This window comes from Dipteris shenzhenensis, chromosome 17 (genome assembly GCF_047967505.1).
Source record: "Dipteris shenzhenensis isolate YYH24624 ecotype China chromosome 17, Dip_SZ_1.0, whole genome shotgun sequence".
NCBI lineage: Eukaryota > Viridiplantae > Streptophyta > Polypodiopsida > Gleicheniales > Dipteridaceae > Dipteris > Dipteris shenzhenensis.
Genome location: NC_141612.1, coordinates 26,555,792 through 26,574,162, shown reverse-complemented (window position 1 = coordinate 26,574,162; position 18,371 = coordinate 26,555,792). Strand labels below are relative to the sequence as shown.

The window sequence follows — 18,371 nt, the reverse complement described above, 5'->3', positions numbered from 1 at the left end:
TAAGCTACTTGAGCTTGTCAAAGTGCACACAGATGATAACTCTACAGACGTTTTGACAAAGAGTCTGCCCTCAGAGAAGCATGCACATTGTATCAAACTCGTGGGTGTCGGATAGGCCATTTGTCTTTTCTTTTGGCCTGTACATTATTGTATTTTATACATCACTTTTAGGCACATTGGCCTTTAAGTGGGAGATTGTTGGGGGTAAAGGCCCATTTATGCCTAGACCCCTATGACACCCTTATGTGTGTACATACTTGTACTTAGAGTTTGTACCTTTCTAATATAAAACACACGCACCATTGTGTGTTCTTGCTCTCTCTCTCTCACGCTCACTCCCAACAACATGAGGTGTTTGTTGTGGTGTGCACCTCACCATTCTCATTTTACACACCCACCATTGTGTGTTCTTGCTCTCTCTCTCACGCTCACTCCCTTCTAATCTCACAGCCCTCTCAGTTGCTTTGCCATGAACACTCCTGATAGAACATGAATTGTAATTCGTGCTGCAATCAATGAAGCTTCCCCAATTCTGCTTCTACAGTCCTTCCTTTTCACAGTACTGATCGAATTGTTCCGAAAAATACTCCTCCACCGTCTACATGGACAGTGAGTAGTTGTCTTCCACTTTCTCTTTCAACAAAAGTTTTAAGCAGCTTGAATTTCTTCAATGCTTCAACCTTCTTCATCAAACACACCAATACTTTATGAGAAGAGGCATCTATGATTAGTTTACTGTCCAACAAAATCCTGTTGAAACATCCCTAAACTGTGCATTAGATTCAAGTAAATAATTGTAATGCAGGCCCTAGGGTAGTTCTGCATAACGCTCTGACACCATGCAAGGTAATTCTACCCTCTCTCCTCAAGTACCTTCCTCATATCTACAGTTCCCTGAGCAATTGAAACCCACAAAAGCAGCATACCTTCCCAACCATCACTTCAGAAGATATAGCCAAAATCTTGCAACAACAGACTACCGGCAATCTTTCAGAAACAGCAAGAGATGGAAACAAATCGCTTTGCTACAAGCAAAAGTCACCACTAAAATACTGAATACAAGATACAGAAGCTTGCTCCAACGTTACTCAGACCGCCACAGTTTGAAGATCGTTTCAATTGGCCTTGGATGACAAGTAATGCATCATCGTGCATGATCTAATCCATTGGAATACACAAAGATCACTGCCAGCTGTAACGATGGCATATACAGGTCAGTATCATATACATGTAAGATGCACAATTCCTGTTGCAAAAAAAAAAGGTTTGTAACAGAAGTCAGCCAGTGGTAACTGTGCAAAATTATCCAAGAGATGTATGAGAAGATGACTCCCAACTTTTGGCAAGAATGAACGCGCATTATGCTGCCAACGCGTGGCAATTTATGACCTCATGCTCAGCAGCAAATCCAGTGAACAAAACACGGTATAAAGGAGCACCTTCTTGTTTCTTTTTCTCATCCAACTCAATGACTTCAACGTGAAGGCCACGCTTTACCACATACAACTGACTTCCCATGGCTATCATCCGAGGATCTCCATGGAAAAGAGTATGCCAAGGAACTTTGTTCAATGACACTACTGGCAAATCGAGCCAATCAGCTTCAGAAAAATCCGCCAATATAACTCTATCAAGTGGCCAATCAATGCTGTAAAGCTTTCCATTCAAAACAGCATTCGGACAATACACCCAAGTGGGTATGGCTCCTTGTGATTGGTGCTGCCATCTTCCAGCTACTTGGTCATAAAGCTTGAGAACATCATGGGAGTGCCCAACGCCATAGCAATTAAATCTATCATTCGAAAGCATAAAGCTGCGATAAAAACAATTTGGAGAAGAAAGCCCTTCACTTTTCACTTTGTGCCACTCATCAAACTCAAAGTCATAGCATTCAGAGGATTCCAGTGGCTTGTTGAAAAAATCAAAACCTCCGAACACATAAAACTTCCCTTGCGAAACACTGGAAAGTGGACTGTGCCTCGTCTGTCTCATACTTTTCCTCCTCGTCCATTGGTTAGACATAGGGGAGTATGCAAAAACGTCTCCTAAAGTAAGTCCACAGTTTCCAACCCGCCCTCCTGCCACTAAGAGATGGCCATTTAAAACTGCAGAGGCACTTCCAAAGACTTCTGCCGAAAGTCCTCTCTCCCTGGGAATTGGAGGAAGGTACCGCCATTCCATTCTTGCATTGTCAAAAACCAGCCAAGACATTCTTTTGTGATTCCATGCTTGCACATAAAGCCAATGTTCTGATAATCCCAACTGCGCTCGCAACTCTTGCAGCCCTGAGTCAGTTAGGGCATGTCTCCAGCTTTTGGAGACAATTTGAAGAGTGGTAAGCTCTGTTCGAGGAAGTCTGGCAAGACAAAGACGAGCCAAGTCATCTGGCAGTCGAGGTAGAATAGGGGGGAGAATGCTTTGGACCTCACAAGGGAATGAAAGAGAAGTTTGTGATCCTCCCGGATTGCTGCGTTGCTGAGCCGGTGAGAAACGGGATCTCTTGTGGTAGGTTGACGACAAAGGAGGAATGGGGCAAGGCTCCAAAGGATAGCTAAGTGGAGTATGGAAGGGGACAGTGCGCGGTAGATCGTCGTGATCGGCGGAATGCGAAGAAGCCATAGTTGTTTCGGAAGCAAAGGGAATATGTGCAAGAGGATGGATTAATGGAGGGGGAATCCAAGTGATGACTTGCCTGTTTGCGCGAAATCCAGGGAACCCTAAATCGAGGAGCTCGAGCTCATCACCATGAAAGCTGCATGACAAAGTCGGCGAGCAACAGAGAAGAGAATCGAGTCGGGAACATCGGCGGCCGGAAGCCCGTTTTCGACCACTCTTCGCCGGCAATTCCTCAGCCGTCAACGTACTCGGGAACTACCGCCCAATGGCCACATATATATAGATCGCGCACATGAGAGGTTTCGGATTGCAACCCGATCCCGCTCGCGGAATCAGGGGGACATGCACACTCTGCCTGCTGCACGCTTTGCTCAACCTTTCGTTACGGGCACATGTAATCCAAATGCCCGATTCTCCATTAACCCCTCCTGCCGCCGGACCTTCACCTCACAGTGCAGTCCGTTTGCATGAGTCCGAAGGATGCATCGCGGCTCCGTGTGGCGGTGCACAGGTACCAGTTATAGCTGATTCTGAGGGCCGGGGCTTTAGCAATCAACTTGTAGGATGTATTCACCACATCCTAGCCACCATGTCCCAAAATTCATGTTAAAAAATCCGCACTCAGACCATGTGGGCCAAGAGATTGTCATTGTTGATTCTTGCAAGCACTTGTTCCAACTCATCAATGGTGAACGGAGCAGCCAGCCTACCCCTATAGTAGTCAGACACCCTATACTAAAGGTCCCCCATGAAATCATTGAAGTTAGATTGCCAGTTGTAGCTTAACACGGCTTCTTCTCCTACAATTGCTCCCAGCTCTCTGATGAAGGTATCCACAATGTGCCAATATTTAGTTACCATTTTCCCTTGGACATCCACCACTCTATCGATGGTTTCTCTTTTTTTTACGCTTTTGTGTGACTAAAAAAATACCTTCGAAGGGCATTTGCCCACTGAGAGCCACAACTAGCGACTCTTTAATCAAGCTGACTTTGCCGCCTCCATTTATGCCACCTCTGTTTCCACCAATGAAGTTGAGAGGAATGGGTCTTTAGGATCTGCTCGTTAGCACCATGTTCAAAGATTGGTTGGCAGCTGTCAGCTTGTCAACGACTCGGCTACGTACCTTTTGGTTTTCATGCACTCCCTATTCTCTTTTATGGCAAGTTTGACTACGTCCAAGATGGCCGCATCTCGACTTCTGACAAAGTTCGATTCAGTGGCTACGGCCTCACACCAAACTCTTCTTACCTCCACGATGAATTTCTTTACTGAAAGCATTCTCTTATCTAGCTAAAGGGAATGTCAATTGATCTCTCTACCTTCACTGGGACACCGAAATTCCGTGCCACTATGGAGTCGTCCGAAAGGCTCGTAAACGTCTCATACCTACCATGCATTGGTCCTCTCATCCACCAACCTTCTTCGAAGCTGTAGAAGCGATCCAAATGACTAGCTCAGAATTCTCCCCCCCGCCTTCGGTTGCTCCAAGAGAATCCCTCCAAGACTTCACGATGATCGATTTTAATGCAATTGACAATGCCAGCTGCTCGCGAACAGCACCAATTCTTCCCATGTTTCCTTCTCTACTCCTGCCAATGTAACCATTGAATGCGAGCGATCTAACCTTCCCACTGTGAAGTTCCAGTCCCCCCCCCATTAGCTAATGTTCATCTGTCAATTTGGACTATAGCCATCGCCAACACTCCTTTCTTTCATTGGAGGAGTTCAAGGCGTAAACGCTGGCCACCTTGAAATCCAAACCCTTCCACATGCACCTCCACAGCAAGCATGTTCCCCCCTTCATCCTTGCATTGTAGTTTAGGTAGAAGCTCCACAATCAGAACGGCCACCCCATCTTTGCCCCTAATTGGACAATTGCATAAGATTGTACTCCCCCCCCCCCGCCTTCTATTGCTCCAAGAGAATCCCTCCAAGACTTCATGATCGATTTCAATGCAATCAACAAGGTCAACTACTACCGACAGCACCAATTCTTCCCATGTTTCCTTATCTACTTCCACCAATGTAACCATTGCATGCGAGCAATCTAAACTTCCCTCTATGAAGTTCTAGTCCCCCCCCATTAGCCAGTGTTCATCTATCAATTTGGATTGTAGCCATCGCCAACACTCCTTTCTTTCATTGGAGGAGTTCGGGGTGTAAACATTGACCACCTTGAATCCGAACCCTTCCACATGCACCTCCACAATAATCATGTTCCCCCCTTCATCCTTGCACTGCAGTTTAGGTAAAAGCTCCTTCACGAACAGAATGGCCGCCCCATCTTTGCCCTTAATTGGACAATTGCAGAAGACCGCATAATCCATCTCACTGAACTTAAACCAAAATCAATCATCCTCGCCACACTACAGCTCTTCAAGGAGAATTACTTGGGGACTAATTTTGCGAATGACCTCAATGCCACCTTTCTTCTTGTTTTGATTGCATACACCTCTTAAATTCCATGAAAGCACACGGACATTTTTTGGTTTGTGGTGATCCAGCCTTTTCCTTCTCACCTTATTATGCAATTGCCTTGGCTGCATCCTTGAAAAAGTAAAACACACAAAAGAATGGAGAGTGGGCAAAGTGACTGAAAATCATGGCTACCCCCATCCAAATCATCCTCGCCGTGAGCTGTTGCTCCTCCCTATGAGCTACTACCCCCCCCTCTCCCTCTCTCAGCCAGCCCCCTCTCCCTCTCCCTTGCTGCCCCCCCTCTCCCCCCTTCGCTACTCCTCCTCTCCCTCCCCTCTTGCCAGCCCCCTCTCCCTCCTCCCTTACCCTCCCTCTCCCCTTCCTCCTCCCCACCCTCCCTCTCCCCCCCACTGCCCCCTACCTCTCCCTCCTTGCTGCACCTACCTCTCCCTCCTCACCCTACCTCTCCCCCACCCATCAGCCCCCCCGCCCCCCTTCTCCTCCCCTGCCCCCTCCCCCGTCATCCCTCTCCCCTCGTTGCCCCCTTCTCCTCCGCCCTCCCTCTCCCCCGCCAACCCCCCTACCCCCTTCTCCTCCCCCGCCCCCCTCCCTCGCCCTCCCTCTCCCCCCCGCTACTCTCCCCCTCCCCCATCCTTTCCTCTCCCCCGCCCTCCCTTTCCCTCCCTCCTAACCCGCCCTCCTTTCCTCTCCCCCTCCCCCTCCTTCCTCTCCCCTGCCCTCCCTTTCCCTCCCTCCTATCCCCCCCCCCCAAGGAGACCCAAAAAAAACAAAAAACAAAAAAAAAAAGAGTTTAAAAAAAAAAACACCTCCTCCCTCTCCCTCCCCACCCCCTTCCTGCCTAACTCAGCTCCCCACGCCGCCCCCTCAGCCTACCTCCGTCTCCCCCTTCAATTTATCCTCTCCTTCCCTTCCTCTCTCTCCTACCCTCTCTTTCTCCTTCTTCCTGCGCCTGCGTTCAGGGCGTTCTGGGCAGTAGTTTCACAAATGGAGCTTTTTCATTGTTGGAATCGGCCTTTTCACATCAATTGGCGAATGGATCCCCATTCAGCCAATCTCCGTCCACTTCCACCGGCTACGAGAACCGTCATTTTTTCAGAAGACGAGTTGCAGCAGCTCAAGAAAGATGTGGAATTAGAGGGCTCCATATCACTTTTCGCATGCATCTTTTGGTCACACCCTTCCAGATCACAGGCTAGAGACTGGATGCTGGCGGCGTTACTAGGAGACCTCGCCCCACACCTCAGGGATATTCGACTTTTGGGACGTGGATTCTTCCAAGTGGTTTTCAACTCCCACGAGTCCACAACCCTTGTTCTCAAAGCTAATCCTTTGGCTTTGGGTTCGAGGAGGATCTTTCTTTTACTCTATGCCTTGGGCTTCAATCCGGTCGAGAAGGACACCCCTGGTCTTCCTCAAGTCTACCATCGACTGCTTGCCACTATCGGAGCCACTGGTCACTGAGATCCCCTCCCTTCCTGGCATGCCTTCTTCCTCAGCAGAGGCAATCAATGCAAACGGGGTGCCTCGTGTTAGGGTCATTGTTTTTGACCCTAATATCTCAGATGACCACATTATGCTTCAGCGTCCAGACAACTCTCTCTTTCGACAGAGAGTCGAGATTTCAGGTAGACAGGACCAGTGCAGGATTTGCAGGACCCTTGGGCACTTTGCTAGAGACTGCCCAAGGAAGAGAAAAAGACCTAAGAAGTCTTCTGGCGCGGCTCCTTCACGTACTACCACGACTGCACCTCCCCAGCACCCTATACCACGCACTCCAGGACCACTAAGAGCAACAGGGCGCCCTGCTTCGCGCACCCCAGGACCACCAGGGGCAGCAGGGCGCCCAATGCCCGTAGCACACCTAGTACCACGATGGAGAGCTATCAGAGAGGCTCCCTTACCTCAGGAGGAGACTTTTGATCATGTCCAGATAGACGCCTTCCAGACTCCGGAGGTGGATGTTGTTGCAGCCCCAAACACTACAGTTCCACATCAGGAGGGGCCTTTAGATCCACCAGCCCCAGTCACTTTGGTTTCTAAGCCCTTGGTTTCTGAACACGAGGGGGCTATAGGTACTTCTTCCCCGCAGACTATTCCTGCCATAGTCAGGACAACCGAGAAAGTGTAGGCGCAGATGAGGGCTCCTAATTCCTCTTCACCCCAACCATAGGCCTCCTCAACCCCTAGCTCCAGTTCTGCTGATAGAGGCCTGGCAGGTCCTTCTCCATCTTTCACGAGTGCAAGTCTTCTTCGCACTCCTCGGCCAGACTTGCTTATCAGGAATTCTTTTTCAGCACTGGCAGATTTGGCGACTTTCATGGATGATGAGGAGTTTGTGCCCTCCACCTTAGGGGTCCTAGTCATTGGGATTCCTTCTGATAGGGCCTCCATTTCAGCAGGTGTGGGGATCCTTTCACCTGTTGAGTTTCCTGCCCTCAGCAGGAGTGTTTCAGCCAAGGGGAAGCTGGTCTCCTCTACTAGTTCGGGTAAGCCTTTCCATCCAGCATCCTCCTATCGATGAGGATAGTCAGTTGGAACATATAGGGCCTAGGCGGAGTTTCACACTGTCGCCATAGGCAGCTGATCCGGAACCAGCTTCATCTAGGTGTCACTGGAGGTGCTATTGATATCCTTTTTATCCAGGAACACAAGCTGGATGCCAATGATTACTCTAAGTCTGGCAAACTGCTTTCAGGACATACCTTCTGGTCGCCTGCTATGGGCACAAGGGGAGGTACTTGCATTTCGGTCTCTCTTTCTATTCTCCCCTTGGTTGCTGGTCATGGTATCATCTCCCCTTCTAGAGCTCAATGGATCATTATTTTGATTGGAGGGCGTAAGATTGGTCTTCTCAATCTTTATGCTCCCAACAACAGAGGAGAGCGGATCTCCTTTTGGAAGGAGTTACTCTCTTGGGCCCCCATTGCAGATTCTTGGATCATTGATGGCGACTTCAACATGGTTGAGTTGCCTTCAGACAAAAAGGGAGGCAAACAGGGTGGAATTCATTCTTTGGAGAGGGCAGCCTGGGATGCCTTCCTCTTTCAGTTCAGTGGCAGGGACACTTGGTTGGATGATGCCTTTCATATTATGCCACAGTCACTCCTGTACTCTTGGTCGAATAGGAGAATACACATGCCCATTCATGCACGAATTGACATTTTATGTAGACGATTGGGCACTTGACAGAGGAGGATCTGTATGCATTTCTACTGGGGTTTCCACCTCATATCATTTTCCAGTGGTGTTGCAGATTCTTGAGCCTCATCGGAGAGGATGCTCTGCCAGTGTCAGGATTCCGGATGCTTTTTATGTAGAGGAGAGCCTCACGGAGGATATTTTACAGATTTGGGTTTCTCACATACAGGGTGGAGCTGTCCACCCATCTCAGGTAGCTGCAGCCTTATCCGAAATTAGTGACTATTATCATACAGTCGCTGATTCTAGGAGACGAGAGATTCTCAGATGTGAGATTGGTATACGCCAGCAGTTAGCGTCCCTTCAGAGGGAAGAGCAAAAGAGCCCCACAAATGCTTAGATTCAGGAGCGCCTTGTTGCAGCAAGGGCTCATTTGCAGACATTGTTGGATCAGAGAGTAGAATATGCCTTTCATGCACGGGAATCCTTTTGGATTCAGATGGATGGCAGGGTCAACAAACACTTTTTCTCTACTCATGGGCCTAGACATAGTAGAGATAGTGTTTCGTAGCTTGTTGACTCAGACGGCGTGTTACAGTCAGATCTTGTTGTCGTCATGCGTGTAGCTTCAGATTTTTTTGCATCCCTTCTTATTGCAGATCCAGGCACACAGGCCATTGATGATGCCAGAGAGGTTATTTGGCAGTGTATCCCTGTATTGGTGAAGGATGAGATGTATGTTTCTCTGGATGCACCTTTCACCAATGCAGAATTCAAGACTGCATTACTTGCCCTTCACAAGGGCAAGTGCCAGGTTCAAATGGACTAACCCCCTCCTTTTTTATTACTTTTTGGGAGCAGATTAGTGATCACACTACATCAGCCCTGCAGGGCGTGTGGGACTCTGGTGAGATACTTACAGATGGTCTCATTCATCTCATCCCAAAGGGGGGTAATAGGAATCTTGTGTCTCAATGGAGACCCATCACTCTATTGGGCACTTTTTACAAGATTCTGGCAAAAGCCATCAATCTACGGCTACAGGTTTTTCTTCCAGATTTGATTCATGACACACAGATAGGGTTTGTGCATGGCAGAAGTATTTTTTAGAATACTTTCTCATTTTGGGAGGCCTCAGAATGGGCCATGCAGAGCCACCAGAGATTGGCCATTCTGCTCTTGGACTTTGAGAAAGCTTACGACATAGTAGACTGGAATTTTTTAGAGGGTACTCTATCTCGCTTTGGTTTTTCAGATGCATGGATTAGAGGAGTATCCTCTCTGTACAGATTAGCCCATAGCCAGTTGCTCATTGGGGGGGGTAAGAGGGGACAGGTTTCAAATTTCCAGATCCGTCCGCCAGGGATGTCCTCTTCCCCCGTTTCTTTTTCTGTTTGTGGCGGAAGCTATGAGTATCTACATTAGATCTCAAGCTGATATTTATGCACTGAGGCTTCCTATTCGCCAGGAAGAAGAGCTCCTGGATAGTGAGTTGGCAAATGACACAGCTGTTTTTTTGGATGCCTCCATCAGGACACTTCCTTCCAGATAGCCTTGTTTTGCACGGCTGCAGGTGCACACATTAATTGGCATAAATCTAGTGGTTTTTGGATTTGCGAGGATGACACCCCGGATTGGGGTAATGATATTGGCTTCACTTGGGTACAAAGGGGCGTCTCCGTTTAATATTTGGGCTGCCAGGTTGGGGTGGGCATCTCTCCTTCACAGCAGTTTGCTCCGGTGTTGGAAAGCATCAGAAGAAAGCTCCTTTTCTAGAGCTCAGCCAAACTTGACTTGGCCTCCAAGGTGGTGGTGGTTAACCAGGTTCTTCATGGTTTTTATGCTCTTGTTGATGCCACTCTAGGGATTGTATCACTCAACTTAAGAGGCCTATACGAAAGTTTTCATGGAGTGGTCTAGATGGCACAACTGATGTTATAGCCAGGGCGGCTTGGGAGACCTCGATTCTTCCTACAAGAGAAGGAGGTTTGAATATCATCGACCCAGATCTACAGTGCAGAGCTTTACTCTGCAAGTTCATTGTGAGAGGGCTTATGCTAAGGCAAGAGCCTTGGAAGGATTTTTTTATCATATGCATACAGTCTCGCACGCCCACTTCAGGAGAGGATTGGACACACAGTACTAGATGGGTTTTCACCACAACCCACCTCAGATCTCCCTCTTCCCCTCTTATGGTTGCTATCCTAAAAGCATGGGCTAGCTTCAGGAGTACTCTTCGCAGGATTCCCCCATCCACCCGTGAAGAGATTGAAAGGTAGCCTATCACGTGGAATGACATGATTTTGGATGAGCTTGGCAAACCACTTGGAGCTTCTCCTTACATGCAGTGGCCAAGATGGGAGAGGGGCCCTGCATCTACAGTGGGAGCATGGAAAGCCTTCAGGAAGCTTCCTGTAGATCGACAGGCCCAGATGGTTCTTAATCTCAGAGGGAGTGCAGGGAGAGTCCAACAGATTGATGCAGCCTTGCCCTCGGATTGGGTGGACACAGATGACATGCCTATTACTTGCTCCACCTGGATGGGGGCATTTTCCAGATTGGGAGTTCCTTTACGGGTGCTTGCTTTTCTTCACACACATGAGGATGCCTTAGTTCCTCCTGGGCTCTTCACATCTGACGACACCTTGTGGAGCCGTGCTCTCTAGAGGATGTTCCGACCACTCTTTTCAGGGCTGCTCACTCCTCGGTCGACTCTCCATGGGAGATCCTAGCTAGCATTGCAGCATGGCACATTTGGAGAGCCAGATGCATCGAGGCTTTGGAGGGTTCTCAGGTTCACCCTTCTCAGATCTTGGCCAGTGCTTGGACAGATAGCTTGGACAGATACGATAACACTCTAATGGCCATTTGGGCGACCATACAGGGATCTCGAGCAGCCTCCTCCAGGAGAGTTACTTTTCTCAGAGATTGGAGAGACTCTCCCTTCTTTGCTGAGACTTCTACAGGGTTGAGATGGCATTTTCAGCCTCAGCCTTGGTTTCTTTCTACCTCATTCCTCTGAGGTGTTTTTTCTTACATGCTTAGCATGGTGTATTTCCGCACAGAGCTTGCTCTAGCAGGCTTCTTTCTTACTTAATAGAAGTCTCTTTTTTGAAAAAAAAAAAGAAAGTAAAACATGTTCTCCCTAGATGCGTTAGCCCCCCTTACAACCTCCTTAATTCTTTTAGCCAGCCCACACTTGGGTTGCTGTCTAAAAGCATTCTCCTCGTCATCCATTGAAAGCTTATCTTTGCCCTTCTCTTTAACCAATCTTTATTTATGGTTAGCATCGGGCATTTCTTCCTCTATGACTTCAACAACTTGGGCCTCGATTGGGACTGCAAAGTTACGGCACCATCCTTCTTTCCCACACTTTCCACCACTGCATGCACGGCCACTGCAACTCGTTGCACCTCTTCTTTGCATGCATCTTGATCATTTGAGATAGTAGCATTACCTTTTTTATCCACCATCTTCCACAGAGCGGTAACAGTTGTCTTATCGGATGGGCTTCCTTATCCTTTGACCTCAGGTCTCGAGGAAGTCTGATCCATCTTTCCCTTCTTTGAGATATCTGTCGTATCATATGAGACCTCATCGAAACCATCTTCATGATTGTCCGATGCACTCTTCTTAACTTCTGTCACCAACTTAGAGTTGGCTACCTTATTGGAGTAGTTCTTGGCAAAATGCCCCACTTACCGCACACGAAGCAAGCATCTAGAAATGGGCTAAAACTTACTTGTTACGCCAATGATAAACCTTCAGGAAGCTTGATCTCCACAAAGTCTGGGACCGCCGGCTTTGTCCTGTCCCATAGTATGGGAAAAAATGACCGTGACACCGCGGGTATGAGTAGAACCTTACCCAACGTTGTGGCAACCTTCTCCACTGCACCTCCTAGCTAGGCTGGCATATTTGGGAATTTGACCCATGTAGGGCAATCGTGGAAGAGGAAATCATCAATGTTGAATGAGGGACTCCATGGCACCACGAGCACAGTCGAATGAGCATAGCTGAATTATCTCCCCAGTAGTTTGTTCTAAATCTCTTTTGATGCGCATTGAACCAAGAAGGAGCCTTTACCAAGATATCTGGCAACATAACCACTAGTAGGCAGGTCACACTTGTACAAGAGGAACTGGAACAATCCATCCATTGACAGGACTTTTCCTATGCAGAATAGGTAGATTCCCCCTTTTGCCATACGCTCCAACTCTCGCCTAACTTTGTCCACCTATATTTCATAGACCGAAGCGTGATGTTTATCAACTTCAAACCAATCCTTCCATTCTGTTTCCTTTGTGCGTCAGGCCACCTCATCTCGCAAGATTCTTCTAATTTCTTCATAAGTTAACAATGAAAAGCCGATGTGGATCTTCTTCTCTATGATTTCCGCGTAAGATAGATCTTTGGCACGTGTATCTTGCTCCTCAAGGGCCTCCCCTCCATGCTAGCTCTCCTCACCCGAGGTCTCTGATTCCTTTCCACTCCATTCACTCATGTGTGGGGGTTAAAGGCCAGTGTGCCTTAACCCCGGTTATGTACAATACTCAAAGAGATATATATATATGAATGACATTGAAGATTAGGGTATTCTACACCTACCAAAACTTATGTGGCTCTCTCTTCTGGCTCTCCCTCTCTCTCACCCTCTTCCATTTCGCTTCCGTTGAGAGCACTCTTAATTGGCATCTGACTGGTATCACAACGCTGGTGTTCTAACTGAGCCCAAGTGTGAGTCTAGAGCCTAAAGTCTACTGCTACAGCACTGTGGGAGGAAGGAGAAGCTCTAATGAGTGATTTACCTACATCCTAGTGTGAAAAAACCTTTGGAAAGTTCTCTGAGTGGTTTTTTGCAAGCCCGCAAGTGGTTTTGGAGGCAAAAGACAAACTATTTTAGACCTAAGAGTCTTGTAATAAAGATATCTTTCTCTAGAAGCTGAATCTTTCCCTAAGATCAAAGGCAAAATTGTAGAAGACTTTGAGTACTTCACTTTTTGTTTTTACATCTCTGTCATTTGAGTTTTTGGTAAAAAGTTACAGCTCCTGCAAAAAGTGATGAAATTCAAGTTCCCTTGCGGATTTCGTGTGTTGGATCTCTATATCCAAGCCACCATTTGCAGTTCATACACTCCCAATGGATTCAGAGTGGTCCAAAACTTTTACCTATGAAGCTGCTTCCAATTTCGTGAAGTTCTGAAGTTGTGGTGAAGCTCTGTCTACTCTAACATCTTCATTTTGTCATTTACTGTGTGAGTGGGATCTCAACATCTGGGCCTCCATTTGTAGAGCTGTCTATCCCGTTGGATCTGAGACTGCCTGAAACATCTGTTTACAAAGTTGCTTGACATTCGATGAAGAATCGAGGGAGTTCTGATTCTCTGTGTTTTTCCGTCATCTCTTTACGATAAATTTCTCAAAGGTTCCAAGACCTTCTCATTGATTGCCATGTGGCAGATATTTCTACCCCTTATGTTTTAATCTGCCTAAGGTTTATTTTTGTAGCTCTTACTCCATCCTCGGATGAGATTTTGGAGTTCCAGTAGAAAAGAGATATTTGTAGATTGTGTTGCTGAGTCCGATTATGCAGTGATGCCCATGTTTTGAGGCATCTGAGGTTCTATTTTCACTAGCGGTCATTGCCGGGGGGCCGTGATTTTTTGGATATACTTATGCTTATCACTCCGGTTGCAGTCTGAGCCATGTGTGCTCATTCGTGGTTTGCATTAGGTTGCAGTGGATGCTTTACAGGACATTTGGATACATTGCGATCCTTGTTGGATGCGTTGATAGGCCCAGATTACCTTGTGGGATGCTATGATCCCTTGGATGAGATTTTGTTGATGCATATGCTCATGGACAACATTTATGCTTGAGGCATTTTGGCACTTATTAGCATTGGGATTACCATTGTTTTGCCATTGCAGTTGGCATTTTCTTTTGGGCCAGATTTACTCATATGGATGCATAGTACATGCACATGAGTTAGATGCATTTTGATGCTTTGAGCCTTTGAGGTTTGGTGATATTACCTTCCATTTTGGCATACACATTTGGGTGCACTTGGTATTTGGTGTGATTTCTCTCTTGCAAGTACTAGCATTTGGGATTTTGTTTCATTTGCATCATGGCATCGTCTTCCATGTCTAAAAAGGAGTTTATCGGCATTAAAAAGTTTGATGGGACAAACTTTTCTTTGTTGGAAAGAACAGATAAGGTATGTGCTTATTCAAAAGAAGCAAATTAAACCCTTGGCAGGGATTAGAGCTAAGCCTGCAGATATGTCTAAGGATGATTGGAATGAGTTGGATGCATTAGCAAAGTCTACTGTTAGATTTCATCTTGCAGAGTCAGTTTATTTCATAGTGCTAAATGAGCAGACTACAAAAGATTTGTGGAAGAAATTATGTGCCACTTATGAGAAGGAAACTACCTCTAATAAAGTTTACCTAATAAAGAGGTTGTTTGAGCTGCAGAGGAAGGAAGGGGTCTCCATTGCTTCTCACGAATGAATTCAATATTATTTTCAACCAGCTTTAGAAGATGAATTTTGATGCGGAGACTAAGGCAATATTCCTCTTGTGTTCATTGCTATCCTCATGGGATACCTTTCGTACAGCTGTCAGTAACTCTGCACCTAGTGGAGTACTAAAGTTTGATGATGTTGTGGGTAGCTTGTTGGCCGAGGAGATTAGAGGGAAGTCTATGGATGGCAACAAGCAGGATGTAGCCTTAAATGTGCAAAGGGGTAGATCATAGTTCAGGGGGTAGTCCCAAGAAAGAGGAAAGTCTATGGATGGCAACAAGCAGGATGCAGCCTTAAGTGCACAAAGGGGTAGATCACAGTTCAATGGGAAGTCCCGAGAAAGAGGGAAGTCTCATAGCAAATCTAGGGCATGAAACATTGAGTGTTACCATTGTGGCAAGAAAGGCCACATGAAAAAGGATTGCTACAGGCTAAAAAGAGAGCAAAAGAATAAGAAAAAGAATGCAAATTGGGGTGCAAATAAGAAGGAAGAGAGTCCAAGGGAGGACAAATTGAAAGTGAAGATCGAGGAGATCAATGCAGTCACTGATGATAGTGACAATGACATTCTCTTCATGTCTAGTCTATCTGTAGACTTACTTACCACTGCAGATGATGCATATTCCCAGATTGGATTTTGGATTCTGGTGCTTCATTCCATCTTACTCCCCATAGGGAATGGTTCTCCAGTGGAAAGATAGGTTGTGTGTATCTTGGAAATAACTATATATGTGACATAGTGGGAGCAGGTGACATAAAGTTTTCTTGGGTCTGCATTTGTTTTGAAAAATGTGAGACATGTGCCTAAGCGGACCAAGAGTCTTATTTCAACAGGTGAGCTAGATGATGCTGGTTTTTAGACCACGTTTGGCTTTCAAAGCTGAAAAATTTAAAAGGGCTCTATGGTTTTGGCAGGGGGTGCCAAGTGTGGGACATTTAATCCCTTACATGTATTAGGGGTGTCTGATCATGTTGTTGGAATAACTAAGCAGCCAAGTACTTCTTCGTGGCATTGCTAGTTGGCGCACATGAGTCAGAATGGAATTAAACTCTTATGCCATTTGGGTTATGTACTGCATTTGAGTTTTTCTGACTTTGAATCCTGTAAGCATTGTCTGCAGGGCATGTGGATAGCCGGAGATGCACTTCTAGTTATGTGTTCACCTTTGCAGCTGGTGCAGTGTCATGGATGTCTTGTGCACAAAAGTGTGTTGCTTTGTCTACCACAAAGGCTGAGTATGTTGCAGCCACAAAGGGTTGTAAGAGGCTATATGGCTTGATCGGCTAGTGGGAGATTTGGGGATTCATACAGGTGTATCGACATTGCATAGTGATTCCATGAGTGCTATATTTAGCTAGCACGGAATCCGATCTTTCATGAATCCATATGGTTGTCTATATTCCTAGGTAAAGTGATAACAAGCCGGGGAAAACAGGCAACCTATCTACCCAAACGTAACTATGATGTCTAACACCTAGTTTGTTTGGATGGTGGCAGGTAAGTGGACCCCGACCTCGGAACCTGGACTGCCTGAGGATTCGATATCTTTTTTCAAAATTATATTTGTCAAACTTAATATTATTAAAAATTCTTAATTTTGATCAAAATTTTTGCAAACTCTAGTTGCATTTTTCAACTTAGATGTCTCAAACATTTTTTCCTTATATGTTTCTCTTTGTTAACTTTTTATCCAATTGATGGAATTAATTGTATGGCTCAATTATTGATGGGACCTTTTAATCTAAACACACACTTTGATTTCCCAACTAGCCTTTGGCGGGCTAGTGCCATGCAGTTAATTCACATCCATTGGATAATTCTTTAGCATGGATAATCCCTAGTCATGTTGTGATCCACCTTATTTTTTACTAACTTTTATATCTATATTGCATAAGTGGTTTACGCATGTATTATTGGCATTTATTTTGACACTTATCATACACATCCAATTTTATTTACTTATTATCAATAGGTGGGGAGTAAGTTCCACATGGTGGGCTTATTCCCCGCCATGTGGTCTTACCCTCTGGATTGGGGGTGGGACACACACACACATACAAATAAATTTGATTAGTAAATGTATCTCACACACAGATACTTGTTTCTTTACACACACACACACACACACACATGAATGCTTTCCTAACTATGAATTATTCTTTTATGTACCCCTGTGAAATCTTCCCTTTACACTTTCTTTTTAACCACCCCACATACCAAGCCCACTAATCGTCCCATACCTCCTCTAATCCCTTCTTAACCCATGCACTCATTCACTCCTTACTCCACTTGTGACTTAAACTTCACTTGTGGCTAAATTGTTTTTTTAATTATCTAAGAATCCATATGGTTGTCTATATTCCTAGGTAAAGCGATAACAAGCCGGGGAAAATAGGCGTTACCTGCCTACCCAAACGTAACTATGATGTTCTAACACCTAGTTTGTTTGGATGGTAGCAGATAAGTGGACCTCGACCTCGGCTGCTGCCTGAGGATTCACCATCTTTTTTCAATATTATATTTGTCAAACTCAATATTATTAAAAATTCTTAATTTTGATCGAAATTTTTGCAAACTCTAGTTGCATTTTTCAACTTACATGTGTTAAACATTTTTTCCTTATATGTTTCTCTTTTTTAACTTTTTATCCAATTGATGGAATTAATTGTATGGCTCAATTATGGATGGGACTTTTTAATCTAAACACACACACACACGCACAAAATAGCTTTAGACTTCTTATAAAGGAATTGCAATTTTGTTTTATCGTATTGTTTCATCTAGGATTCATACGTGTATTACATATGGTTATGCAACAACAAGGATTGGCATAGTTCTAGTGCCTCATTTATTACCTCCATATAAGTATAGTCCTCCCTTCCATTAAGTTCATAATTTGTACCACATTCTAAGCCACACTAGGTCACACCCAAGTTTTGACTACTATATAAAAGCAAACAAATGCAAAAAATGTTGAGTGTGCCTTATGAAGCCAAAAGGCATAGAAATCACACAATAATATGCTAGTTGTAATCTAAAACCATTGAATGGAAGCCAATGGGAAGACAATTGCAAATGCTACCTCATGTTAAGATGAAGTAAAGTTTAATGTTGCGTAGGCATGAATGAACACTTTGGATCATAGACTGAGGGCTTGAGTGAGGTTGGGTCAAGTCAATGTAGGCATTTGAGTAGTGTACACTAAAGTGTGGAGCAGTCAAGTCAATGTCGGCGTTTGAGTGACATTGAGTCAAGACAATGTAGGTGTTTGAGTCGTGCATACCAAAGCACGGTTTTATAGGCACAACTAAAGCAACATGATGTGGTGTGGTGTATTATTGATTCTATTGTTTTTTGGTCCCACCCTTAAGGTTGGTGAAACTGAGAGCGTTTTGTCTGTGGCCAGTCCGTTTCTCAACAAGATAAGCACATGATAAATACACACAAGGTTTGCATGTTGTCGCTGCCTATCCAATTGTTGCCCTTTCCCTTGCTAATTTTTGCAGTCCCATTGCACGCACGGACATGCACGATCTGGTGCTGTCACATGAGCGCTAATACAGGGGATCCTATGAGAACTCCGCAGGTAAGCACGCTTGGGCCAATTATTAGTGAGCGTTTTACGTGTGACCAGTCTTTCTGGCA

At 45.6% G+C, this 18,371-nt stretch overlaps 1 protein-coding gene across 1 annotated transcript; it reads right to left on the bottom strand.

Annotated features, from left to right (window-relative positions):
• Positions 1 to 552: 552 nt before the first annotated feature.
• On the bottom strand, positions 553 to 3,037 carry LOC147891907 (F-box/kelch-repeat protein At1g67480-like). Its single transcript, XM_087388837.1, has one exon. It carries the CDS (start codon positions 2,617 to 2,619, stop codon positions 1,360 to 1,362), a length of 1,260 nt encoding a protein of 419 aa, XP_087244963.1. The 5' UTR covers positions 2,620 to 3,037; the 3' UTR covers positions 553 to 1,359.
• Positions 3,038 to 18,371: the final 15,334 nt, after the last annotated feature.

What these genes read in the sequence shown, in the direction of transcription:
- LOC147891907 (XM_087388837.1), bottom strand. Translation starts at nt 2,619, where the DNA reads ATGGCTTCTTCGCATTCCGCCGATCACGACGATCTACCGCGCACTGTC.